The sequence below is a fragment of the Ovis canadensis genome, chromosome 20 (genome assembly GCF_042477335.2).
Source record: "Ovis canadensis isolate MfBH-ARS-UI-01 breed Bighorn chromosome 20, ARS-UI_OviCan_v2, whole genome shotgun sequence".
Lineage (NCBI taxonomy): Eukaryota > Metazoa > Chordata > Mammalia > Artiodactyla > Bovidae > Ovis > Ovis canadensis.
The window spans coordinates 64537308-64564851 of record NC_091264.1 but is presented as its reverse complement, the minus strand read 5'-3'; the positions used below and the strand labels follow the sequence as shown (position 1 = coordinate 64564851).

The window sequence follows — 27544 nt, the reverse complement described above, 5'->3', positions numbered from 1 at the left end:
TCCGGAAGTGCGTCACGACGCTCGTGCGCTCTGTCCCCGGATGCACTTGTATATCCGGATTCTTCGAGCGACGCTGAGCTCCACGGGTCCCGACGCTGTCGGCACATGCGCGACGGCCCTGTTCCCGCTTCCTCCGCCTCCCCTGGCTTCCGCCGTCCGCGGAGCCGCCGCCACCGCTGCCGAGGAGTCAGGAAGTTCAAGATGGCCGCCGCGGAGGCGCCGTCGCTGCGGGAACAGCCGGAGTAAGTAGTCCGGCGGCGCGGAGGGCCTGCGCCGGGGGCCGCCCGAGAGGGGACGGGCGGAGCGCCGCCCGGGCGGGCGAGCGGGCGGGAAAGTTCGCGGCCCAGCGGTCGCAGCCAAACTTTGCCTCCCGCGCGGCGCCGTGGGGGCGCGGGAGGGCGGCCTCGGCGCTCCGCCCGCCCGGAGGGCCTAGCTGTTGGGTCGAGGACGGCCGGGGCCCGCAGCGGCGTTGCCCCGGGAGGCGAGGGCGCGAGCGGCCTCTACGGGTCCCGAGCGCGAGGCCGCGGCGCGGGCGCGCCTGCCCGCCTCTGAGGCGAGGAGCGGGTCTTCCGGAGCAGCCCGGGCGGCGCGGCCCGCGCGGCGGCGATCCCCGAGCGCTCTTTTCCGCAGGCGGCTCCCGCGCCGCCGCCGGTGTCGGCCCTCGGGGCTGGGAGCCGGGAGCAGAGGGGCGCCGGGCGCGCCTCCTTCACCGCCCGAAGCCGCGGTTGGCGGCCGGCGGAGCGCTCCCTCCTTCCCGCCCGGTGCTCTCGGCCCCAGCGTCCCCGTGGTGTTTTCTCCTCCCCTGCCTAGTGCAGCTGGTGTGCCAGCTCGCAAACTCGAGGCAAAGTAAGACCAAGTCGTCGGTTCTGAGAACTAAGGTTTTTGGCCCGAGTTTACAGCGTTTCTCTGGGAGCCCCAGTGGAATAAAGAATGGGAACGGTCAGCTACTTGCAAACCCGAGCGGTTCGAGTCTGTAATCAAGCTAACGTAAGCATCGATGCGGTCGAGTGGACGCATCCTCGTATATTCTGCTAGGGTAACCCTTCCTTACTGAGAGCAGTGTGTTCTGTTTTCCGTGTGTTTGCTAGGAAAGCTCAGGAACCTAAGAGAGGGAATGGATTTTAAGACAGTATTCTTGTAGCGCCTTTTTTTTTTTTTTTTGCTTGCATCCTCATTATTTGATTTGTTTCCAGCTGTCTTGAGAAAGAGGTAGAGATAGTCTCCCGGCAACTTTGGACTGACAAGAGGAAAAATCTTTGCACGTCCCCAGCCGGCCCATCGCTTCCCCGCTGTGCGTCCAGTGACGGACTGCTGGGGGATTTGCTTTGCTCATCTAGGCAGAGACAGTTACCAGAAGTTTTTCGTTTAGGGCCTCTGAAAGCTGCTCCATTATCTTCACAATTTGACTTAAGAGAGGGCAGGTGGGTTCTGAAGTAGATTTTGCCTCTTTTTGTTTTTCACGGAGTTCACAGTGAGGCCTTGTTGCTGGCTTCATGAGAAGATCCTATGGAAATCTTAGGCTATGCAGCTGATTTTTCTAGTAATCTCTTTAAAGTTCTATAGTATTATGTCCGTTAATTTGATTTCAGGGACGGTTTAGATTCCTTTTCAGGAAGGATACAGCCGTGTTTGTTTAGATACTCAAATAACACCAGCTTTAATCTTATTTATTTAGGCTCCTGCAATGTGAGTGGCACTGAGATGGTCTTTATTGCACCTCCCCACTCACACACACTTGGTACGCAAAGAATATTCCATCTATATGTGTCCCACTTTCACTTATTTGAAACGTTTTAATATAGAAAATGACAGTTTACTAGGAAAGCAAGTACTATGTTGGCTGCCCACAGTGAATGCTGAAATGTAATGTCTGAGTAGGTTTTTTTTTGAAGACACACCGAGGAGTTCACAGTTACTTGGAATCTACTCCAAGTGGAATATTTTGAAAAAGTAAAGCTCCCTGAATGCTTTTTAGTGGCTTTTAAGTTTGTCATTGTCTTTATCTCAATGTTTTTTCATAGTTTCAAGCATTTAAATTTTTATATGCGTTGACTTACTTGAACTTACCCAGACCAGTACTGAGCAAATACGACCTCATTCAGTCTTTATGACAGCCCTGTGGAGGCGGTCCTGACACTCCCCACATTGTACAGTTGAGAATCTGGAAGTACAGAGAAATTAAGTCAGCTTGCCCAGGGTCACACTAAGTGACAGGTGTAGGGCTCACACCCGTGCAGCCCCGCTGTGAAGCCCTGCTCTGTGCTCTGGTCTCTCACTGTACTTCGTGGCTCCTTTTATTTAAAATATTACTAGCCTTTAGCGTTTGAAATAATTTTTATTTATTTTCAGTATCCTAGGAAGGTTCGTTTTTATGATATGACAGTTCCAACTCTTTGGAATTTAATATCCTATTTGGAAAGAGTGGGGGTGGAATGGTTCCTTTTGAGACTGGTTGGTCTTTTGAATCCATCCTTATTTTTGCATCTACATTAATTCTGTATTAAAGGAGTCTCACTTGTCAGAGAAACAGGCTTAGTTATAATTATTTTCCTTGTTGAAAGCAGTGGCATTCACTTTGCTCCCCATTGCCCCCAGCTCCAAAGCATGAATTGAATGCCTCCCATATAAGATGTTATTAGGAATATTCTTTAAAAGTATATATATATATATGTGAAGAGGGAAGTTAAAATAATGCTAGTGGTTGGTAATTGGTCGCTTTATTTTAAAGTTGTTCCATGGCTATTTTTATTGTGCCAGATGCCCCAAGACTCTGGGTGGTTTGAAGGATGAAATAAGCTAACCTATGAGTAAATACTGTTTGACACCACCATGCTGTCTGCACTCCGAATGCAGCTTTCCTTCCAAATGAGATTTGAAGGATGTTACTCAGCTCTCAGTAAGTACTGGTTTATGACAAACCTGTTGTAGACCAGTTTGGTATAGAAATATACCTACTAAATGTGTAGTGTTAGATTGCAAAATGTAAATCGTCCAAGAAAGTGATCAGGTTTCTTTACAAGAAACCTTTTCCTAAAACTTTAGACGAAAGTTGTTAATGAGCCTGAATTAAGTGACCTAGCAGAAGCGCGCTCATCATATGCGACATGGGTGCCATTGATGGGCTGAGTTCACGTTTTCCTCGTGTGCCTAGTCAGGCGTCAGTTGTTGTCTCTGAAATTTGCTCTGAGAGATCAACAGAAGAGGCCAGTAGCCTAGTCATTATTTCTTGCGGTGACATTCGTTAAGTTGCAATGGAAACTGGGATTACTCCTTGGGAATGGCAGTAACTTTGGGCACCGCTGTGATGTGGATCCTGATTCTCGGAAACTAGATGCTAGGTTCTCTTTCGGAGGAAATTACTTCCTCTGAAGGTAAACCCTTCAGTATTTGGATTTGAAATGCCTTGGAAAACTTGTAAATTATAAGTAGCATTGGAAAAGGGTCAGAAGAGGAGATTTTTCTGTGGGGAGATGATTAAATTTAAATCATTTGAGGGTATTGTGGTCAAGAAATAGGCGTATGCGCTGGAGCGTAAGTGAGCCAAAAACCAAGTGTTCCCCTTCAAGAGCTGAGCATGTGCACAGACAGCGTAAACCAGCCGTGCCCAGCGATGCCGCTGCGTCGTCGGTCAGTCGTGTCCGACTCTTCTGGGACCCCGTGGCCCGCCAGGCTCCTCTGTCCATGAGATGCTCCAGGCAAGAAGACTGGAGCAGGTTGCCATGCCCTCCTGCAGGGGATCTTCCCAGCCCAGGGGTCGAGCCCACATCTCTTGCATCTCCTGCACTGGCAGATGATTCTTTAGCACTGAGCCACCTGCTGTTACTCTGTGAATCACTCCCTTGACACAGAAGTACTTACTGAGTACCCGCTCAGGGTTAGATCATCTTCTGGGCCTCAGGGATGGAGCGGTGAGCTAAACAGATTACGATCCTGCTCCACAGGGCTTATGTTATAATAGGAGTTGTGCTAGGTGGAGGGCAGTGAAGGGGAGGGAGGGAGTCTGTCTGTGAAAAGGAGGGGTTGTAGTTAAAGGGAGCTGGTCAGGGAAACTTGACTGAGAAAGTGGAACTTGAGCCAAGACCTAAGGTAGGTGAGGGGACCGGCAGTGTGTACTTCTGGGGGGAGCGCCCAGGCCCTTACGTGCAGGGAAGGAGAGCCGTGGTGTTGGGGGGAGCAGGCTCGGCTGAAGGAAGGCTGGGCTGATGCTCTTGGTCTGGTGGAGGATTCAGGTTTTCACTCTGGACGAGGCAGGAAGCAGTAATCAGCTTTCTCTTGGGGCTGATGGTGACCTGATGTTGTAAAAGCACCTTCACGCAGAAGCAAGAGCTCTGATGTCAGCTGTAGCACCAGCCTTCCCACCGGCTGGGTGTGCCCATGCCTCAGATGAGTCCTGTCTGCCTCCTTGAGTGTGGTGTCACATCTGTCGCAGGGACACAGGCAGAGACAGGGCTTCTTGGGCACTTGAGTGACTGCTTTGATGTGGATGAACTCGTTGCAGTGACATACCTGTGGTTGGTCAGAAGTGTTATTTGCCCAGCTTTTACAGTGGGGGACACTGACGCACGGGAGTGGCTTGTCTGAGGGCACACTGGGGGTATCTTGTTGCAGGCGGCGTCGGAGCAAGGCGGTTTGATCAGGACCCTTGCTCTTTAAATCACATTCTGAGTGTCCATGGGCAGCTCCCCAGCGCCATGGGGAGTAAATTTGCCCGGTGTCTTGAACAGTAAGCAAAACTGACTTTGGGCACGAGATTTGTGCTGGGCCTTACGAGCTGTGCGTGTTAACTGTGCGGTCCTCACCGTGTGCTCAGAGGCAGGTCCTGCTCCTTTCCCCACTAATCTCACACTCAGTGAGGCCACTCAGCTAGTCAGTAGTGGGACTGGGGCTTGAGCCCCTGGAGCCTGGCTCTGCAGACTTCACCAACCAGCTGTCTGTTCTCTGGGCCGTTCTTAGAGGGTCTTTAGGTTGAGTTCTAGCTTACTGAGTAGAATTTTGCACTTTGGGCACTTGGATTTTTATATTCCTGAAAATCATTCTCAGCCTTCATAAAGGTCCTCCCTGCCTATCTCTACATCTTGAATTAGCTTAGTTCTATTTATCTCACACTTTCCCCCTGTAAGTCAAGGTTCAGAAAAATGGACTTACAGCCCACCTTCTAGATTGTGGGATGGGAGAGTCTAGGAAAGGGAGACGGTTGCCTGTATGAGGTTGTAGCCTATACAAGGAACAGAGTTGAAATGCCTTTGTATCTTCACCTTAAATCTGTGATGTCCCCTCACCTCCTTGATAGAGCCATGTTGTTGGGTATTTTTTAATATACAAAGATACTACACTGTCTTTTTCCAAGTCTTTGAGAAAAGTCCAAAGACCTTTTTCTAAGTCTTTGAAAATAGTCTTTTCTCAAAGACTGTTTATTCTGTGCCCTCTTATACTCTATTGGAGCGGTCAGCCCAGACTGAGACCTGGCTCAACTGAAGACACCGCTTGCTCTGTAGCTCGCTAGTACTCTCTCCTTCCCCGTGGTCCCCAGTGCCCGAAAAGGGCGTTGGCAGTGTGACACCCCAGATCCCACGTCCCTGCCATGTGGTGGCTGTGTGTTCTCCACGGCCCCTCGATACTGGGAGCCAGTAGCTTTTCAAGCGTCCTCCACTGTGTCGTGCCCCTGCCCCGCCAAGTTTACTGAAGACTGAGACCAGGCTGGGGGGCCGTGCGTCGAGCAGCCCGACCTTGCAGTCCCTGGGCCTCTCCGCTGTCTCAGCTGTGTGCTCCCGGAGTCTGTGCTGCACGCCTCCCTCTCCTGGGGTCGGTCCACTTGAGAGCTTAGCTTCCATTAGACCAGTCTCTTCACCAGGTTTGACACCCAGGCAACATTGATCTTTTTTCCTTTTTCTAAAATACCCCTTAACCTTTCTCGTTAATGTCATACTCATTCTTCAGGTCAGTGTTACTCAGCCTATTTTTTAATCCAAATAAATACCTTGTTGATAAACTTCTCTCCCCCAAAGGCGCTGCTGAACAAATCGCTTGGGTTTTTCTGTGATCCACAAGATACCTTCCTTGACCGTTTCAGAGTGATTTAAAGTGACCCATCAGCATTCCCATAATGCCCTTATTCAGGTCTTCATCGATGCAGTTCTCCAGTGAGGCATGCGATTCTTTTCCACTGGAAGTTTCCTTACGAGAAGCAAGAGATTTTTATTTTCCTGCTACCTGACTTAATGCCTACATTATGTGTAGGTGATTTTCTTCGACATGTTAAAAAGAGATTGAATAGACCCATTAATTGTTAACTTGCAAGGAGCTCTTTGTAGTATATGGTACAAACATTAAACTTACTATTAAAACATTAAACTTATTAAAAGTACAAGAGTATATAATTTGGAGGACTTGAGCAAATTAATCCATCTTGTTCCAGCTGGATGTCAGGAGGAGGATCACCTGCTTCTGGTGACCCTGGGGCCTCAGCCTTGAGGATGTGGCTGGTCAGGGTCAGGAGCAGACAGCATCCTTGGTAAGGGCCCAGGGCGGGATGGCACGGCAAGCTCATCACGCTGCCCGGAGGGGGCAGGTGGTACTGCTGTGGCACACGGTGGCTAAGATGCTGCTTACAGGCCCAGAACGACTCTGAGTATAGCTCGTTTTGGCTCTAGAGGTTTAAGTATATATGTGTGTGTGTGTTTCTGAATTCCAAGTGGGGAAAGAGATTAGTGTCCCAATGGATGTTATTACTAACATTTTATGGAAAAAGAATGGGCAGGTTCCTTTAGTGTATAGCAGTATGGGAAATGCTGATTTAAAAACCAAGTTTCCTAGTGGCTGTTTAAGAAAGTCAGTGTTAACTTACTGTAAAAACTACTGGTTTGAATTTCCTTTTTCTACAAAGTATAATTATGTTAACCTACCCTATTATGTGTTTCCTTTAATACTTTCAGTATTTGAGTTCAACCGTTAGAAACAGAGTTAAATCACTGTTCAGCTCAGTTCTTGCCTTATACCTTTGAAATAAAATACTTCAGTGGCTAAGTGCATGTATCACTTCGAGATATATTTTATCATTGCTATTTTGTTACAACTGAATGCTCCATAAGTAATGTGTCTTTTAAATGTTTGATACATTTATAGGATGGAAGATGCTAATTCTGAAAAGAGTGTTAATGAAGAAAATGGAGAAGTATCAGAAGACCAGTCTCAAAATAAGCACAGTCGTCACAAGAAAAAGAAACATAAACACAGAAGTAAGCATAAGAAACATAAACATTCTTCAGAAGAAGACAAGGATAAGAAGCATAAACATAAGCACAAGCACAAGAAGCACAAACGGAAAGAGGCCGCTGATGCTTCTGACAGAGAAGGCGTGTCTCCAGCAAAAAGAACTAAGCTTGACGATTTAGCTCTGCTGGAAGACCTGGAGAAGCAGAGAGCCTTGATTAAAGCTGAGCTCGATAATGAGCTCATGGAAGGAAAGGTCCAGTCTGGGATGGGGCTCATATTACAAGGTTATGAGTCCGGCTCTGAAGAAGAGGGGGAGATTCATGAAAAGGCAAGAAATGGAAATAGGTCCAGCACTAGATCTTCAAGTACGAAGGGGAAACTTGAACTTGTGGACAATAAAAATAGTACAAAGAAGCGGAGTAAAAGCAGATCCAAAGAACGGACTAGACATAGGTCTGATAAAAAGAAAAGTAAGGGAGGTGTTGAAATCGTTAAAGAGAAGGCAACAAGGAGCAAGTCAAAGGAGAGGAAAAAGTCAAAAAGCCCCTCCAAAAGAAGTAAGTCTCAAGATGAAGCCAGAAAGTCCAAGTCGCCCACCCTCAGACGGCGCTCTCAAGAGAAAGTTGGGAAGGCCAGATCTCCTGTCGATGACAAGGGTAAAGTCGAAGATAAAACTAAGTCAAAGGATAGGAAAAAATCCCCTGTTATCAATGAAAGTAGAAGTCGTGATCGAGGCAAGAAATCTAGATCCCCAGTCGACTTGAGAGGCAAATCCAAAGACAGACGGTCGCGGTCCAAAGAGAGGAAATCGAGGCGGTCTGAAGCCGATAAAGAGAAGAAGCCGGCCAAGTCTCCCTCTAAAGATGCTTCCTCTGGGAAAGAAAACAGGTCACCCAGTAGAAGACCTGGTCGCAGTCCCAAAAGAAGAAGTTTGTCTCCGAAACAGCGTGATAAGTCCAGGAGAAGTCGATCCCCACTCTTGAATGACAGGAGGTCTAAACAGAGCAAGTCACCTTCTCGAACCCTGTCGCCTGGCAGGAGAGCCAAGAGCCGGTCTTTGGAAAGAAAACGCAGGGAGCCTGAAAGGAGACGCCTCTCTTCTCCAAGGTAACTTGATTTCAGAGCGCTAGTGGTTCCTACCATTGCAGCAGATTTCAGTGGAGAAGCTAAAACTTGTGGACAATAGAAACAGAGGTGATGAAGAGTTGATAGTGTTCGGTGTAACCTGTCCTGTCTGCTAACTGTGCTAATGTTCGCTTCTGTCAGTTTCTTGCCTGGAGGTGGCTTTTAAGTGTTGAACTTACTCTAAGTTCTTAATTTAGTATCTAACGTGCAGAACCACACCTTTAAATCCAAGAAATTTGGTTGATAAGTCTGAGTCTACACATTTTATGGGAAAGTGTTAGTTTCTAGAGCAGGGATTGTATTTTGAATAGTGTGGGATGGAATTTTTAAAACTGGAGGTATCAGTTTAAGGATTGTGACCTGTCCATTCTTTTGAATTGGTGTGATTCTGAATCATAACAACATAGTTGGAACTACAGTTGGTTTTTTTGGCCCCCAAAATACAATTGAAAATGGGAAATTTGTTGTTATTAACTCATATACCTGTAGTCTCATTGTTGAACAACATAGGAGCTCTTAAAATGATTTTTTTAATCAGTCGTAATAAAAATAATTCATATTTACATAATACATTTGATCCACCAATTCTTGTCTCATAATTTCATGAACTCCTAGCCAGCTACTGTGTATGGGTATAAATATGAATTGATGTTAAAGTTTAAATTATCCTGTTTTGAGAAGCTTCAAGAATGCAATTCTCATAAGAGCTACTGTTGATTCTTTACTTCTAAGTGATGGAATGGTCCCCTGCCTGTAGCTCTGCATGGAGACCGTGTTACTGTCTTAATATCTTTTCTTAAGGATCCTATTCTCTTTCAGTTGCTTTCAGTTTGGAAAGGAAATTCTTATGAGTTCATTAAGGGACTAGAGTTGAATATTTAAAACAAGTTTTTAGTGTTAGTTTGCAGAACAAATGCGTGCTAATTAAAGAGACGTTTAAATCCTGCAGGAAGCCAGTAAACGCACTCTTCCATCCCTCCTCTGCTGCCACTCCTGAGACAGCAGTCTCTCTTCAGCCCCTTCTCTGTGCGGATGATACTTCTTAAAAACAGGATTCATACCGTTCATGTTAGCTGTGGTTTTCTTTTCTCATCAAACACTGAGTGGCAGTGTGTAAGGGGTGTTTGTTACGTAATAACATGAGACTTCACGCTGTGGATGTATCATAATGATTCACCTTCCTTTGTTGAGACTGATGAAAGTTGAGATTGGTTCCAGTTTTCACAGTTGTGTGCAGAGATATCCATTGGGTCTGTGTGAAGCTTCTTTTAGGGTAGTTTCATAGAAGTGGAATTACACAGCCTAAGATTACGTATATCTACATTTCAGAAAGACACTGCCATATTTCCGTCCAGATAAGTTATACCAGTATTTACTTCCATGACTTGGTGGACTGGCATTTTCTCTTAACTCTTGCCTAAAGTTCCTCTCTTCTAAGGTTAATGTTGATTGTAAAGGGATTTTATTCTTAATTGACACATTAAAAATAAGGGTCTTAATTGCAAAAAAAATGTCGACAATTTAGAAAGAAAACAGTCCTTAAACCAAGGGAATGTAATATTATTCCTTATATGGGCAAGTTTTATCTGAAATGAGAAAGAGATAAACAATATAAATAATTTTTACTAATTCTTCAAATTGTGAGACCAGAGGAAATAGACCTTCTCTTGTGTGTCAACCATTACGCCAAAATGTTATTGTTGTCGTCTGAATTTTTGTTACAAAACATTATTCTGTGTTTGCAATCTTTAGGTTACTGTGCCCTTTCTTAAAGTGCCTTTACATGTAGGAGAAGTTTGCTTATTCTGATTTGATTTATTCTTCTCTGAACCTGTATCTGGTCCCCTTAAGAACGCGACCTCGAGATGACATCCTCAGCAGGCGGGAAAGGTCCAAGGATGCCAGCCCGATCAGTAGGTGGTCTCCAGCCCGCAGACGGGCCAGTAGATCTCCTGTTAGGAGGAGGTCCCGTTCCCCTCTCAGACGGAGCCGGTCTCCCAGAAGAAGAAGCAGGTCTCCTCGGAGAAGGTAAAGCCTCCCCTTTGGTCCATCAGACCGGAGCTTTTGAAGCTCAGTGGGTGGGTTTCCTTAACAGCTGCTTTTCTCTGAGAAATGAGCTGTGGCGCCGTGCAGTCTTTCTGTCGCCAGCGTGCTATATTTCACACACACAGATTGTTGAGGTTTGCTTTAAACTTAAATCAGTGTTCATTAAAACATTTCTGCTGGCCCCTTAATGACTTTATTTTTAGAACAGTTTTGGATTTATAACAAAATCAAGCTTTTGAAAAGTACTGGGAGTTCCTGTAACACCTGTGCCCCAGCACACTCAGAGCTCCCTAACTTCAGGTGACCTTTTCTATGTATTATATCTCTCTGTTCTCCTCAAATAGGGACAGAGGTCGGAGGAGCAGATCACGCCTGAGAAGGCGGTCTCGATCACGGGGTGGTCGTAGACGTAGGAGCAGAAGCAAAGTAAAGGAAGACAAATTTAAAGGAAGTCTTTCTGAAGGAATGAAGGTTGAGCAGGAATCTTCATCTGATGACAAGTAAGAATGGAACTCTCCTATAACTTCTTTTTGCAAATTAGACAAACACGGTGTGACTTGAAAGTCTTTAATTTCCATCTGTAATTTTGATCACAGCTAGTGATGACTTTTAAGCTTAAGGATCCTTCTTTTGTTTCCAGTCTTTGTGCAGTGAAATAGGTAAGGAGAAAAAGGAGACATAGAAGGTTAAATTTACTTGCCGGGATTCCAAACCAGGACAGTTTAAAAGCAAGGATAGAGTGAGGTGGCTTAAGGTTCCTGTTCAAACTTACTGATGACCGACATTTTCCAGCTTTTATTTTTTTAAATGTATGAGAGTTAACAGTTTTGGACTAAGGATGTCTGGAATTAACATGTATGGATGCAACTTTTCCTAAGCCTTGAAGACTTCGATGTTGAGGAGGAAGATGAAGAAGCCTTGATAGAACAGAGAAGAATACAAAGACAGGCCATCGTTCAGGTATTGATTTTAATAACATTTTGATCAACAGCCCTTAAATAACCACTATTTAAACAAAATTAAGGGTTTTTACTTTAACAGTTAAATGTTGGTAGAGCACTTGAATAGGTCTTGAAAAAAAGATAGTTTCTTAATAAAATTGAAATATCTTTTTTGTATACATAGGATTCCCATATAAAGCCCTTTTGTAAGACAAAATTTGGAGTGTGCTTTTTTTTTTTTAATGTTGATAAACAGGAGAACCCTCAAATGAGTACAACTTGGAAGAATTTCCTTTAGCATAAAAATTGTATATATTATAGCCTATTAAATGTGAGAAAGATTTTTCTTTAACGCCTAGTAAAAATGGTAGATTTTCTAATACAGATGTGCATGTTTAAATGGAACGTCCCGATAAATTTAAGACTCCTTGAAAGCCGAGTGATGCAGGAGTCGGGCGGGAAAGGGTGTCATGTAGGCCTCAGACGGTGAGCTGCGCAGAGGGCTGCCGGCTCTCCTTCGCTGTCCTGAGAGGAGGCCTGGCCACGTGGCCCTGTGAGCATGGCCATCCTCGTGCAGTGCCTTCTCATCGTCACGTGATGGGAGGTGAGGGTGGAGGTGAGAGGAGAATTCTGAAAGACACGGAAGATGCTTGGGTGCTGTAAACAGGACAGCAGACCAGGAAAGGGCAGTTGTAGCAGCCTGTGAACTGGCAGCAACCTCAGCATCTCAGAGCAAAGGGCAGAACTGGAATTACCAGAGTACGTGGGGTGTACCTGGAATTCCAGAGGTGACTTCCCTCCCTGGGGCGCTGCGGAAACTGGTACTGAGCAGTTACTGGGCACCCCTGAAGACTTGGTTGAATCTTTTTCTGTTCTTACCCAGGTCCACAATCCCTTATCTCCAACTTTTGGGCCAGATGTGCTTCAGAACTGAGAAATGTGTGAATTTTAGAAAGGTAATGTGGTGCATACCTGTATCTTACTTAGCCCCTGAGTGGGGGCTAGCACAGCACCCCATTATCCGACACTGGGAGCGCTCTGCTGTGAGACGCCTCGTGTTCACACTGGGAACATTCAGAGTCACGGCTTCAGGTCAGATTCTGCCACCTGATGAACATGCACCAGCCGTAGAAAGCCTCCCGCAGCTCTGTGGGTTTGGAATCGCACATAAGGGATTGTGGATCTAATTCAGCTGAGGCATCAATACCTTTATTTTATTTTTATTTTTTAGCATTATTTGACACTCAGGTTTTCAGTGCAGCTCCCTCGATTGGTGACGATGGCGCTCTGTGTTGTCGCTACAGAAATACAAGTACCTTGCTGACGACAGCAACCTGTCGGTGCCGTCCGAGCCCAGCAGCCCGCAGAGCAGCTCCCGCTCCCGCTCCCCGTCTCCCGACGACATCCTGGAGCGCGTGGCCGCCGACGTCAAGGAGTACGAGCGCGAGAACGTCGACACGTTCGAGGCCTCGGTCAAAGCCAAGCACAATCTGATGGCCGTCGAGCAGAATAACGGTGAGCTAGGTTTCTGTGACTGGGCTCTTCTTCCCGGCTGCTCAGCTCCGTCACTTCACCCAGAGGAGAGGCTGTTTGCGGCAGGGGAAGGGAAGGAGACGAGGAACGCCGTGCTCAGAATACCCCAGTGAGTGTCCCCGTGACCGCGACGGGAGCTCCCGCTCGGTCCACCGTGCGTGCTCTGTACCTTTGGTTCTGCTTGCTGGAATATTTGAAAGCAAGTCCAAGCCGTGATTAATTTCACCTGGGAAAAGTCCAGTTTGTATCTGTGTTAGATAAGATTTCTAAAGAAAAACATTACTTACGCTTGGTAAAACTGATGGTTTTTAAATATCTCATGTCTGTAGTTCGTTGGTTTGAATCATAATCCAGATGTGGGGTTTAACCTTTTGAGGTATGAATTGGCAGTTTAAAGAGGAGCTTTCTTGGCGGTGTTGTGTGTGCTCAGTCATATCTGACTCTTTGCAACCCCAGGGACTGTAGCCTACCAGGCTCCTCTGCTCATGGGATTCTGCAGGCAAGACTACTGGAGCGAGTAGTCCATCCCTCCCCCAGGGGATCCTCCGCACCCAGAGACCAGACTCCAGTCTCCTGCATTGGCAGGTGGTTGCTTCAACCACTGAGCTGCCTGGCAAGCCCAATTGTTGCTTAGTTATTAGCATATTAGTTCAGTGTTAGTGAAAGTATCGATACTAGGTTTTTTAATTTTCTGGAATGCATTCTCAGTAAAAAGTGGATAGCTTTATATATCTTGTGTTATGAAGTGATACTAAGTTGGGTTTTAATGAAACACTGATACACAAGAGGAAAAAGCCTGGATTGCTGTTAGTGATTCTCCATTGATTGATTCTTTGTGTTTCGGTTTTCCAAATACTGATGCTGATTTCCATTCAGGCTCATCTCAGAAGAAGCTGTTGGCACCTGATATGTTTACAGAATCTGATGATATGTTTGCTGCCTATTTTGATGTGAGTATTTTTAGTTATAAAAATATAACTGTTAAGTACATATAGAAAATATGTATTTGGGTGGTATGTACATACCTAGTGAGAAAAAAAGAATCAGGGCTTCATAAAAGTTAAATACAAAATGACTTAAATGTGTAGTTATTTTCTTTTTAAACAGCTCCTTTCTTGGATTTACAGATGTTTGTATCTGTTGTGGTTAGCGGGGGACCAGGTGACATGAGTAATTTTCAGGCTTTCAACTCAGGGCTTCTATATTGTAGGTGATTGGAAACTTAGGATTTGGAGCTTAATGGAATACATTGAAGAACTGGGAATGTTATAAGGACTGGGTTAAGAAATTTTTTCTTTTAAGCATTTTATCAGTTTTTTTCCTTGAGAAATGGTCTCAAAAGCAGCAGACCATTTCCATCATAAACTTAGGAGGTGTGAGAAACGTGGAGGCTTCGATCGAGGCAGTGGGGTGCACGCATGCACACAGCGAGCACACGGCGGGGGATTACAGTGGACGGGGGAACAGTGGGTCCAGGACCCCGCGGACACCAGCGGCCGGCGTCGGCAGCAGTCGTGTCTACAGTGTGAGCTACGCTCACGGGCAACGGGTTAGGAGAGGATGAGGTGATCTGAGGAAGCTTCATTTGCCTGGGTGTGAAGGGTTTTCCGGGTGTCCTGGAGAGTGATGCGTAAGGAAAAGGTCTTCAGAAGTACCAGGTACTCTTGCAGTGCAGCCAGTGGCATTTCATATGGAGATGGGGAGAGACACAGGGTGTTACATGAATGGGGCGGTAGAAGGAACATGAAGGCAATGTTAACTTTTTCCCTGAGCATCACTGTGATACGAGGGACTTAGGAGTCACGTTTCTGTTGTGTTGCATTTGTGTGAGTCATGGTGAGAGTTTATTTAACTTGGCACGAAATCTTACTGTCAGAGTTTAAAGGAAGTGCTTTAAATGTCTGCCTAAATTGGGCATAAGTAGCTCATGTTACTCCCTTAATTTCAGAGTGCCCGTCTGCGGGCTGCTGGCATTGGAAAAGATTTCAAAGAAAATCCCAACCTCAGGGATAACTGGACTGATGCAGAAGGCTATTACCGTAAGTCCACAGTCCTTGCTCATTTCAGAGTTTATCATAGTACTTTGTAAAGTTGTGTGGCTCGAGGCCTTCCCACTTGGGAGGACTCTGGAGATCACACCCCGGTGCCGTCACTCGAGCGTGCGGCTCCACTAGCAGCTGCATGTGCCCGTACCGCCACCCAGAAGCCCCGCAGACTGAAGTGCAGCGAGACCCGACATGCACCTTAAATCTGCTCAGTTACTTTCAGGCCTCAGGTAATCCTCTGGAGGGGGCAGTGCCAGCCACGCCAGACTGCAGCGCCCACGGCACTGCCTCCTCGGGGTTCAGGGCGTCAGCAGTTGCCGGAGGTGCTCCCTGAACTTCTGTAATGCTTGGAGGCCTGCGGCTTCGAGCATGTAGTGTGGAGGCAAGGCCTTGGGACTCTGGTGTCCAGGAAGCCAAGCACACCGGAGAGATTTGGCACTCTATTAACATGCTCTGTTCCCTGCCTTTTGATTTCTGATGTGTCTCAAGGTTCTGTTCATTAATGTATCCTGGTCAGAATTCTAATGTTTCAGTTTACCTTTTTAGGTGTGAACATAGGTGAAGTTTTGGATAAGCGTTACAACGTGTACGGCTACACGGGTCAAGGTGTGTTCAGTAACGTGGTCCGAGCCAGGGATAACGCGAGGGCCAACCAGGAGGTGGCCGTGAAGATCATCAGAAACAACGAGCTCATGTGAGTTTAGGGAGCTGCGAAACCAGCTCAACACAGGCGTTCACAAACAAGCATGTTTTTAAACAGTGACAGCAGTCTGTGTAGGGCAGCTTGGGGCTTATAAAACAGCAGGGCAGCTCCTTGTGGGCATTTAATCTATAGTCATGCGTTGTTATATGTGACACATCGGAACTGTGGACTGACTGCATTCAGTTCGAAGGGTCGTGGTGCTTAGCCGTCACCGAGCATGATGCCTGCGAAAGGTGACAGTTCAGGTCTAGGAATCCATCGTATCATTTATCTGCTGCCTTTTCTCTTTACGAGCAATGAGGTCATTGCCATACTGCTTTAACACAATCTATGCCACACACTGGAGAAGGCGGTGGCACCCCACTCCAGTACTCTTGCCTGGAAAATCCCATGGACGGAGGAGCCTCATAGGCTGTGGTCCATGGAGTCGCTAAGAGTCGGACACGAGTGAGTGACTTCACTTTCACTTTTCACTTTAATGCATCGGAGAAGGAAATGACAACCCACTCCAGTGTTCTTGCCTGGAGAATCCCTGGGATGGTGGAGCCTGGTGGGCTGCCATCTGTGGGGTCGCATGGAGTCGGACACGACTGAAGTGGCTTAGCAGCAGCAGCATGCCACACACTGAGCTGCGTTAAAATCAATTTAGCGTTGGTTTAGAAGCACTAGAAAGAAGTGTCTAGTTTATGCTGAGGTCCTGGGTTGTCCTGGGCTTAGAAGGTTAGTTTGATGGAAATCCTCAACTTCTGTTTTATAGACACTAGCTTTAAAATATGGCCTATTGTCAAATTGTAACTAGAATCTTGGAGGATGATATTTACATCGAGGCGTCTTGGGATAAAATGTGCCAGATTGATTTCCCTCCAAGCAAGGTGGGTCTGTTGCTCGGAGTTTGTGTTCTGTTCACTGATTATTTTGGAAATTAGCTCCATGAAAACATTATTTGGCCAAGTGGGAAGTATTGTGTGAATGACGTGGAGACTTGTCCTTCCTCAACAGATGGTTTATTAATACTTTAAAAAAACTTAACATCGCTAAATAAATATACAAAATAAATACACATTATTTGCTTCTCCTAAATTCTTGGTGTATCTAGTTTTGACCTAGTTTTCTTTTTCATTTCAGGCAAAAAACTGGCTTAAAAGAATTAGAATTCTTGAAAAAACTTAATGATGCTGATCCTGATGACAAGTTTCATTGTTTGCGACTCTTCAGACATTTTTATCACAAACAGCATCTGTGCCTGGTGTTTGAGCCTCTAAGGTACGATGCCTGAACCTGGACATCATGACCCTGAAAACTAGGCTTCCCCATCTTGCCATCCTCAGTTCAGACAAATACTGTGACCAGTTTTCTGGGTGTTTGATGTTTTTTTCCAGTTGGCTGTGGCTTTTGTCTTTTAACTGTTGATGAAAAGTTAGCTCCTTGACGGTTGTTAATGTGTAGACAGTACGGTTGTTAATGTGTAGACAGTGGTTGGCCGTGTGCCACACACCCACCTTGTGTGGCCTTGAGCTCAGCAGAGAGTTCCCTGAAAGTTAAATACTCCAAGGAAAGATTAAGCCAGGATGAGCAGGAATGGGAGTCATGGAGTAGGAATATGATTTCAACCTTCAAATCCATGTCTTCGTGTTTCTGCCCATTCTAGGTCAGTGGGAGGTTTACCCCTGTGTATCTTCCCTTCTCTTCATTTTGGAAACTGTGTTGTGTAGACACGGTTCATACGCTCTTGTTTCAGTGTGGAATAATGTATCAGACATTTGGGCAGTGGGTGGGAGGATTCCTGAACAGTGTTTTCATTGTATTTCATACTCTAAATTGATTTTTCTTCATGCTTGAAAATGTTCTTGCTTTTTAAAATTTTCATTTTTCATTTTAACTTCTGATTTTTGTTTCTTTCCTAAAAGTATGAATTTACGAGAGGTGTTAAAAAAATACGGTAAGGATGTTGGCCTTCATATTAAGGCTGTCCGGTCCTATAGTCAGCAGTTGTTCTTGGCTCTGAAACTCCTTAAAAGATGCAATATCCTCCATGCAGATATCAAGCCAGACAACATCCTGGTAAGTCAGACGGTCAGACGGCCTTGTTCACCCACGCAGCTCCTTCTGTAACGCGATGACCACTATGTCCTAGAAATTACATCTCCAGGAGTCATCCCGTGTGTTAATTTCCCATTACAAATGACTTCACCAGTTTTTCACTCTGGAAATTGGGCCATGAAGTGTTAGAGCGAAATGTGTGGAGAGAGAGGCAGTAGGCTGCTTTCCCAGACGTCTCCGGGTGATGGATGGGTTTCGCGTCCGCCGGACGCTGAGAGCTCTTGGATTCGCGATGGCGGGCTTCCTCTGGTGTCTGAGCAGCAGTGCTGCAGGTGGGGCCTGCTGTGGAAAGGCGTGCTCACCAAAAGAAGGCAGCCCTTGCTTCTCTAGTTTCGTGCAGTGAGGGAGTCACCCTCTCTGAAGTGGATGCGCGGCGCTGAGTGTAGGGCGCCCAGCAATCATCTCCATCCTTTGTTCTTTGCTCTGTGGCCGCTGTGGCTTCGGGGGCCACGCCCGGGGAAGCCCAGGCGTGGTTGGGCCTGGTGTGGAAGGCGTGCCTCTCCCAGCGCGTGGCTTTGGTGTGGTCAGGTTTCCCAGTGTGTGTGTCTGAAGCCTCATCCCAGTGGGGCGGTTGGTCTGCACACGCCTCTCCCGCCCCAGCCCGTCCTCTGCCCTGGCCATGCTGCCCAGAGCCGAGGGCATGTTCACGGGCGGGGAATGCCTAAAGAAAGACCCCTTTATAGTGTGTTTCAAACTCCTTATCAGTAGCTTAGAGCTTGGTTCGGATTTCCGTTTTTCTTTTTAAATATCTTAGACTGTTTCCTTCCAGACTACCACATTGTTGAGGCGTTCCATTTTGTTAGGTTTGGTCTGAGTATGTAAGGTATTGCATTTCTAAGGTAACTTGGGGCTTGAGGCGATGAGTATTCTCAGTGAAATGGTAGGTACAGTATGAGTTGTAGTCTTGCCTAATCAATTTCATAATTGTCTTTTACCCCAATTTTCTTTTTTTTTGAATTACAAAGTACAGTGTCCATACCAAAGAATGTATTAACTATGTGTCGGTCAAAAGTAATCACCCAGTGAACAGCCTCTCTGTAACCACTTGGAGGTTAAATAATAAGACATTTACCATTGTCTCAGGACCGCTTGCCTTTAAAACTTCATTTATCTTTGAGTTGGTGCTTAACTCGTATAGGTTTTCACGTGGATTTCAGAGACAGTTTGGCATTCTTCCTAAGAAAAATAAATATCAGAGACCACGTGGAGTTGCTTGTGAATGAAAACCCCAAGCTTTTAGCCCAGCATTTCAACTGTCAGTCTGACAGAGTAGGGTACTAGGCTCCCTGAGGGCCAGTGGACGAGGGCTGCCCAGGTGTGGGTCCCCAGCTGCTGGTGAAGGCCCTCCGTCCACCCAGCATCCCCTGAAAATGGCCCTGGGGTTTTTGTCAGTGACCGTTGAAACTGCATCCGTAAGTCGCTGAATGCAGTTTATGTTGAAGAATGTTGAAGCGCTTTGCGTTTGAAGAGCTCTTTTTCCCCCAGTTTCCCCAGGTGAAGCCTGGTGCTTGACCGTTTCTGTTGCTCAGTTCTGTGGACGTCACCTGTAGTGGGCCAGTCCACACTGACCAGGCTCTACGATAGCCTGGGAATGGCCCGGGGCTGTTTGTTTAAAGTGCTGGGTTTCTGTGGGGTGGGAGCAAGAGGCCAAGTTCAAGTCCCAACTGGAATTTGTGTGTGTCTCTTTTGAAGGGGGGAAGGGACTCTGGAATGTGACTTATCTCCACTTGTTAACCCCGAACATGCTTCTGACTCAGGATGGCAGCAGGCATGGGAGCGCCTCCAGCCTTTCTCAGCAGATGTCACTGTTACTGTGTATGTGGAAGTATTTGCAAAGGGAAGAGAAACGATGACTAATAGTGTTCACGTGTATCAGTTTGGCCAAATGTATTTAACATTTTCTTGACTAATACTTGCTTTATACTTAAGGGATTTTAATTTTTTTGAGACTTGAGTGCTAAATTTGGGATGGCCTAACAGCTTCCGATGGAGAATGTCTCTATTCTGTTTCTGTCCAAATTTAATCTGAGCCCTTCTGCTTTCATTGCCGTCATAATTTTCTGGCAAATGAGAGTTAAGTCCGCTCTCTTCAATGACCGTCTTCATGTTCCTTTAAGTAATAACTTGACTGAGATTGGGTTTTCTGGGGGGTTTTAGAAGATACTTTGCTTCAGTGCTTTCTCTCACTACTCCAACCTTTTCTAAATAGCATTGGTTAGAATCAGATTCACTTGGTATTATCCCTTATTTCCTCGTTGAAGAAAGTTATTTCGCTAATTAGAATACTATAGCTCTTAATTCATAATTAGGAAATTGAATTATAAAATAATTAGGAAAGGAATTTTTAAATGAGTGACTTTGTTCTCAGTATTGGAAATAACTTCTGAAAGCCAATTATTTTATGATAATGTCTTAATTATTTCTGGCCTGAGTCAAACTTCCCCGATAAACTGTTTTGCAGGTTAATGAATCAAAAACTATATTAAAGCTCTGCGACTTTGGGTCAGCCTCACATGTTGCGGATAATGACATAACGCCTTACCTTGTCAGTAGATTTTACCGCGCTCCTGAGATCAGTAAGTTTCCTCCAGTGCTCCTTGGCCTGGGCCATCTTGTGCGGTGGGAGCACCCGGTTCACTGAGTACCGTTTCCTGCCACACTTGAGCAGCCGCTCAAGTCATTGCTAAGGAGAGCAGCCCTGCGTCCTCCTCAGGTGGGGTGATGGTAGTTGGTTGTGGCAGGAATCGCAAACGGGCATGGAAGGCCTTGGGTTTAGAAGATGCCGCATTACTCCGGGCTGGTCGTCACGTCCTGTTCACGGCTTGTCTGCACCTGTGCGGTTTCTCCTCTTTGGCCTTGGCTGAGGCCGGTTAGCTGCTCCACAAAAGGGGAAATGAGAAGATAGAAGAAACACTTGCTTTTCCTACCTCTTCAGTTCCTCCCCAGGCCCTCATCTGTTGAGGTTTTTAAGAGTCTCTGTTAAGAAATAGTGGGAGTGAACGTGAGACTAATGCTGAGGTGTGAACTATTGAGATAATGGTTATATTGTCCGAGTTAAATTAATGCTCCTGTTGATGGAAATAAATAATAGTTGGTTGATAGTATCATTGTATATTAAAACTGTATTATGTTTTCAGTTATAGGTAAAAGCTATGACTATGGTATAGATATGTGGTCTGTAGGTTGCACCTTATATGAACTCTATACTGGAAAAATTTTATTTCCTGGCAAAACCAATAACCATATGCTGAAGCTCGCCATGGATCTCAAAGGAAAGATGCCAAATAAGGTAGGATGTTTGGGTGAGCTCGTTTTTAAGGTCTTAGCCCTACCATCCTGTAGATTCGTGGGTGGCTGACGCTCACCCTGGTGAGAGTACAGCAGTTTCTGAGCAGCAGGTAGCTGGCTACTCTGATTCCTTAGGTGTTTCTGGTGCTTAAATTAATGGGTCTACGCAGCCAAGAGCTCTCAGGACAGAATGGGAGAATCCCATCTTCCTTTTCCTATCTGAAGTCTGTCCTTGTGCATTTCTTTCCCCTCCTGAATTGAGCAGCAGGGTGTGTAGGGTGGGGCTGTGTTGGGGGGAAAGGACGTGGCTGTTCCACATCTCCACAGCCTTCCCTTGTCCCGCTGACTGCCCCTGGGTGACACACGCCCACCCTGGTGACTGTGCGGCGAGAACCAGGTGCTGGTAGGTTAGACGGAGTCAGAGGAAGGACCTGGTCATCGGGGAACCGTGGGGGCCTATCGGAAGCGGGACTCAAGGGCACTCGGCTTATTAAAGGTTGGACACTGCTGGGCAAAGAAAAAGGTGCCAAGAAAAGTCACATGAAATGACGTCTTTTTAGGTTCTGTTCAAATTCTCTTGTGTTGAACTTGTTTAGACTAAGACAGAAATTAGTTATGTTGGTTTTTGCTTTAATGGTGTCATTTCAGGGCTGTTACTAGAACATAACGTTTTTCAGTGTCCTGAGGTTTCTTAAACTGCCAAGAGACAAGGCCCCACTTGTGTAATGTTTTTCCTGTCTAAGAACAGCTGGTTTAAGTCTTTGTTTAGTCTTCAGTTTTGAATAATGAAAGTACAACTTGATATTGTAATGGGTTTATTTAACTCACTGCCTGGGAAAATTAATTTCATGTTATTAAGTAGTTTTAGGTACAACATTTACATTTTTTTCCAAATATGTTACTTTCTCAAGAGCAAGGAATCTGAGATCATTTTCAAATAAGTAAGCAAACCCAGAGAGACTAAATAGTAATATTTGTGTGACTTATATATTAGGTTATCGGTAGATCAGACTGTTTGTAAGAGCTCAAAATCCAACTTATGTTTTATTGCCAGATGATTCGGAAAGGCGTATTTAAAGACCAACATTTTGATCAAAACCTCAACTTCATGTACATAGAAGTGGATAAAGTGACCGAGAGGGTAAGTGTCTTCCAGGTGTGCCACGTTAGATGGTGACCTTATAGCTCATGGATGGATTGGGTGTTGGATGGTCTAGGAGCTATGAATATTTCAAAACACATCTATTCCTGTTCCTGTTGGCCAATTTCTGAATAAGACACATCAGGTGATGAAAAGATGTAAAAAAGTTTGCCTAGCATGAGTTTATTTTACCGTATTTAGGCCTTTTTCTCTTTCCTTGGATCACTTTCTTGGTCTGGCTTTGCATTCAGCTTCCTTGCTGCTTCCAGATCTAAAAACAAATCTGATCGTGTTACTCTCCCTGATTAAAAATTCTTCCCTGGCGCCTCTTACCTGTAAAATACTGTACTTAATTCCTCAGAAAGCCTGCTGTCCCCGGCGGGGGACGTCCCCCTTCTTGCGACTCCATGGACCAGCCACTCCGCGCCTGGCGGTAGGCCAGTGGGCGAGCGCTGTTGCAGACCCCATGCCTGTGTTCCCGCACGAGCTGTGATTTTGAATTCTCATAGAATTCCTTTCTGTTCTTTCTCTGACCTTTTTATAAAATTACAGAACCATGTTTAAAAAAGCCATCATGGCTAACTTGGGGTTGACCTTTTTTCATTTAAGTTTTTAGGTTATATGTGTTTAGTAATTTATTTAGAGATACACATTTAAAAAATTATTTGTAGGAGAAAGTTACTGTCATGAGCACCATTAATCCAACTAAGGACCTGTTGGCTGACTTGATTGGGTGCCAGCGACTTCCTGAAGACCAACGTAAAAAAGTACACCAGCTGAAGGACTTGTTGGACCAGATCCTAATGTTGGACCCAGCTAAACGGATTAGCATCAACCAGGCCCTGCAGCATGCCTTCATCCAGGAGAAGATTTAACTGAGATGAAGACGCTCCGAGGGTTTGAGTAATTAGATGCAAAGACTGAAGAAACCTCACAGCAGTTTGTTAATGTATATAAGCTGATAAGTATTTCTCCAGCAGATTTGAGGAAGCATGATATATTTGAATTAACACCAAGGGTGATATTTCTTTTAGAAATGTTAGTTAATCTGTTTTGTGTCTTATGTGAAATCTCACTGTAGAACTGTTTTAATCGCCAAGACTGCACAGAATTCCAGTGCTAATGTAAATGGTTGCAGTTCACATAAAAGACAGAAGCATCTGCTGTAAAATGAGCAGTGAGATGGGTGGTTGACTTATTTTAGCAAACTTGGCTTCATTTTGGTCCTCAGATAAAAGGCCAGCGTAAATGCTGTTTATATTCACGTTTCCCTAGGTGTGTGTGTGCAGGCCGCAGCGGCACGCCCTGGGTGTAGTCAGTGCCGAAGGGGCCTGTTCCTTCTTGAGCCTGCCTGCAGGGACGGCCTCCTCTTTTAAAGCAGGTTGTGTACAGCATTCAGTACACTGAAGGTAAGCTGAACCATCAACATCACCGGTGTGTAAGATGTTATTTTCCTGGAAGAGTTGACAAATGAGGGACGTTAGCGTTGTGGCAGAATTCCCCGCATGTGTGAGAGCTGCTCTTGTTTTATTTTTTGGCATCACGGCTGTGGAGTAGTTACAGTTTCTGTTCCGTTCATCACATTTGCGATTTGAAGAGAATGCGCTTGATGGATAGAGCGCCTTCAGTGTACTGTTTCTTAGTAACTTCCATTTTTTAAAATCAACTTGCTATAGACTTTATACACATTTTGTTAAATGCAGTTCCTAGTGACAGAAACAGTGCGTAGCTCCCTTTACTGATAACAAATGTTGAGGCCTGATTCTGGAAGTCCTCATATTTAAAAGTTAGGTAGACAACGTAATGAAATTTTTAACTATTTGTATGTCATTTTGAAAGTGTATGCTTGATGGTAAAAAGTGTTTTTCATTTGTTCACTGTTTTCATTCTTTGTGATCATGTTGTCTTTCAATACAGGCATAAACCTTCCACTCTTGAACAAAGCAGCTGCTTTTTAAAAGCGGTAATTGCTTCTTTACCTTTTATTTCTTTTGTAAAATGAACTTTTCTGTAAGGATGTGACTTAAAGTGTTGTCTACTGCATAACCAGTCGGCCCTCACTTACTGTAAAGTGGAGATTGCTCTGCTGCACGCGGCGTGGACCGTGCAGGCTTCTGTGTGTTCTCAGTATGCATTGCTAGGTAATAAAGTCTTTTGTGAACAAGGCATTGGCAGCCATTTTTAACAGTTTTTGTCTTCAGTGCTGGTAAGTCAGGTAAACCACGTAGAATGAAAAGCAACCTTGCGTTTCTTCCTTTAATTCTTTACGTGAAAGAATTACTCGTTAGAGGTGTAATCTAACCAGAAATGTGTAATTTTATTAATAATTAGGAGCCTAATTATTTCATCAAAAAATTCTACCAGTATTGTCAGCTTTCAGTGTAGTGAGGTAGTTCCTGTAGGTCGTGGGGTAGAGTCCAGGATTTAACTAATATTTCTGCTGTTTTCTCACTTTTCCTTCTGATGGTGCGGAAAGAGAAAAGGAGACGGGGCACAGGCCACTCACCGCCTTCTCCAGGGTCTGATTTGCTGAGACACCAGCTGCACCTTCTTAACAAGGTTATTTCTGACAGCATGTGTAGATAAACATTTAGCAACGGTTTAAATCAAAATCATGTCAAATCAGTTTGGTTTTGCAACACAAAGGAATTAGTAACTTTTTTTTAACATGGTAGCAGAGAATTTTCAGAAATGTAATCTTTTCTGGTTGGGTGGTAAAATGAATGCTTGTCTCCCTGAGGAGTGTGGAAAATAATCAGATTTTTAGAGGTTAACATAATATTTTAAAATTGTAAATGGGATTTTTTTATTCACCCAGGCACCTAATTACAACAAGCATGCACATTTTGGTGCATTCGAGAATGGAAAATCAGAGTAGCAGCATCCTTCTGGTGGGTTTTGCTCCATTTAAAGGCATGAAATGACCTGCAGCCAGGAAGGTGCAGATGCTATCCTAGGCCAGCTCTGACTGTGTGCCCCCCTCCTTGTGGTGTAGCCGTGAACCGACGTGAACGCCAGGCGTGCTCGTCCTCAGGCGGTGAGGCCTTGTAAGCAAGGCTCACAGGTGCAGCTCTCCTGCCTGAACTAAGCGTAGCAGCTTCCCGCCACATTAGCTCTGGCATTAGCTCTGGCGGCCACTTACCTGCTGCACAGTGGAGCGTTTCCCGCTGATTGTCACTCACAGTAGTTACATTTGTATGTTTCTGGTGATTTTTCATGGCTTCCTTTTGTATACTTATTTAAGTAAGTTAACCTCCACTAGAAACAGTTCATCTTATGCCTTCAAAACTGCTGCGCGTTCTTTAAAAAGCAAACGAAGTCGCTTGTTGCCTGTTCTTTGTGTTGTAGGTGCAGCTCAGTGGAAGATGATGGCTCCAGAAGACATGAGCCAGGGCTCTGTCCCATAGAGGTCTAAGAACAAAGAGCCTCCATCTAACCTCTGTCTGGTGTTTCAGTTTCAGCATGACGGTTGAGGGTGCATCGCCCTTTGGTACTGAGAGTGGTGCTCCCGTGTTCATTGTAAAGTGCTCGCTCATCACGCTTCCTGCCCCTGCCCCTTCCCTCCCCCGGAGTGCAGAGAGGAGTCAGACCCAGCAGTGTTAGCCGTGTGGTCGGGGAGATCCCGCGTAGCGCATAGCTGTCAGAATCGGTCCCTGCGGACTACTAGAAAAACCACAGCCACCAAGAGCACCCTTCCCGAGGCAGTGTTCCGCCACAGGGGTCGTGTCGTCTTGGCCGATCGATGCCCAGGGATAGGAGCAAGCCCTCAGCGCTGCTCAGCTCCCGGGGCGCCCACCTCTGTGGCTCACCCGCGGGGTCTGCCCAGCCAGTGGTGTCGTGGTCTTAGAATAGGCCACATGCCGAGCACAGCCGTGGTCCTGAGGGGAGTGAGGGGGCGCTCCCTAGGTCTCCAGGGCTGCGGACTCAGCACGGCTCCGTTTGCCTCCGTGAGCGGTCTTGATTCTCGCGCCGGAGTGGTATTGGAGCCCGTGGTCTCTGAAGCAGAGGCCTGGAGCTCTGTGAGCCTGCAGGGTGGGGCCAGGTGGCGGGCGGTCCCCAGCAGGTGGGCGTGCCCAGCGGGCAGGCGGTCCCCAGCAAGCGGGCAGTGCCTAGGCCGGCCACTGCCATTTCTCTCAGGAAGGTTTTGCTTTATTTCACTTTGTGGCAAAAGTGGCATCAAGTGATTGTGAGACTTGAGGGCCTGTAAGTCCTAGAACGTGACCCACAGAGCGTAGTTTTCTCTGTAGTTGGAGTGGTTGAGCCTACACATCTTAGGATCGTTCTTCGGGTAGACCTGTTGTCCTCCAAAGTTAAATAAACCTTAAGACCCTCCCGGCATGAGTTCACCCTCCGTTCTTATTAATAGCACCCTACTCCTTTATTCCCCAGTGCCTGTTTCAGTACACTCTTTTTCTCAAAGTAATTTTTGTGTTTAAAAAACACTTTTTTAAATCACTGTAATTACCACCTCCTTCCCCTAAGACATACTCGGGACATGTCTTTGGTATGTGGTGGAGGCAGTGAGACATGACTTGTCCTTGGGTGCAAGCCGCCGCCTCTCCACCTGTAGTTTATCGTGGCTTCATAGTGGCACTCTTGCTAGCTGGGGAGAAAGAGAATCTGCAGCAGGAATCCCATGTCTTCAGATGCAGGCCAAGCAGTTAAGGAATTCCCTTCTAAATACTGAGATAGGAAGGAAGCCAGATGGCCAACGTACAGTCACTTTGTTAGTTAGGGCAGCGTTAGAAATTGAGCTTCCTAAAGTGTTTTCTTTTTCATAGCATATTAGTTCAGATGTGAATTTTTATAAAGTGTTCACTACAAATTCATTTGTTTTTTATGTCAATTAATGTGCACCAAATTGACTTTTAAAATGCTTTCCAGTTACTTTGATAGAGTTCATCATCGTGGCATCTTTTTCTTCTTCCACGTGTAGGGTAAGGGACTGTTCTTCTGAAGAATCTTTCCATTTAGTGATCAAGATACGGAAGCTGACCTCTGAAAATACTCAATATGTATCCTAATTATTCCCAGTGTCCTTTGAGTTGTAACTTGCATTTCAGCAGCAATGTTCCTAATTGACCTACTAGGAAAATGTAATAAACACGCCTCTTGTTACCCTGCTGCCTCCTGATGTCTTACTGCCTGTTTCGTGTCTGACATGTAAAGTGAGGAACACCGTTTCTCACCTGCCATCTCCCACTGATCTTCGCAGACCTGCTTGTCCCAGAACCCCAGCAGGCCTTCCTGTCTCCCGCTCCTTGTTTCCGAAAGACAGGCTCCACGTCCTCACTGCACACCACATCCCTGGTGCCTGTGCCTCTGAGAAGCGGGAGTGCGGATGGTCTGTCATGAACTTAGCACAGGGCACCCTCTCTGCCCTCCGTGTCCCTCCTGCTCTCCTTGATAC

At 45.8% G+C, this 27544-nt stretch overlaps 1 protein-coding gene across 18 annotated transcripts; it reads left to right on the top strand.

Annotated features, from left to right (window-relative positions):
• On the top strand, positions 1-27252 carry PRP4K (pre-mRNA processing factor kinase PRP4K). 18 transcript variants are annotated; one of them, XR_011251346.1, is made up of 21 exons: positions 21-242; positions 7123-8319; positions 10189-10365; positions 10728-10883; positions 11262-11343; positions 12629-12839; positions 13734-13807; positions 14806-14896; positions 15449-15596; positions 16731-16868; positions 17513-17666; positions 20167-20281; positions 20843-20994; positions 22048-22134; positions 22806-23083; positions 23410-23543; positions 24052-24097; positions 24611-24693; positions 24953-25025; positions 25483-25624; positions 27071-27252. XR_011251346.1 is itself a non-coding variant. In XM_069563909.1 (15 exons), the coding sequence occupies exons 1-15, from the start codon at positions 106-108 to the stop codon at positions 23007-23009; spliced, it is 3123 nt and encodes a 1040-aa protein (XP_069420010.1). In that variant the 5' UTR covers positions 1-105; the 3' UTR covers positions 23010-27252. The 18 variants fall into 18 exon arrangements, 1 of the variants encoding a protein (XP_069420010.1); XR_011251345.1 differs by lacking the exon at positions 24953-25025; XR_011251343.1 differs by having other exon boundaries at positions 25483-27252.
• Positions 27253-27544: the final 292 nt, after the last annotated feature.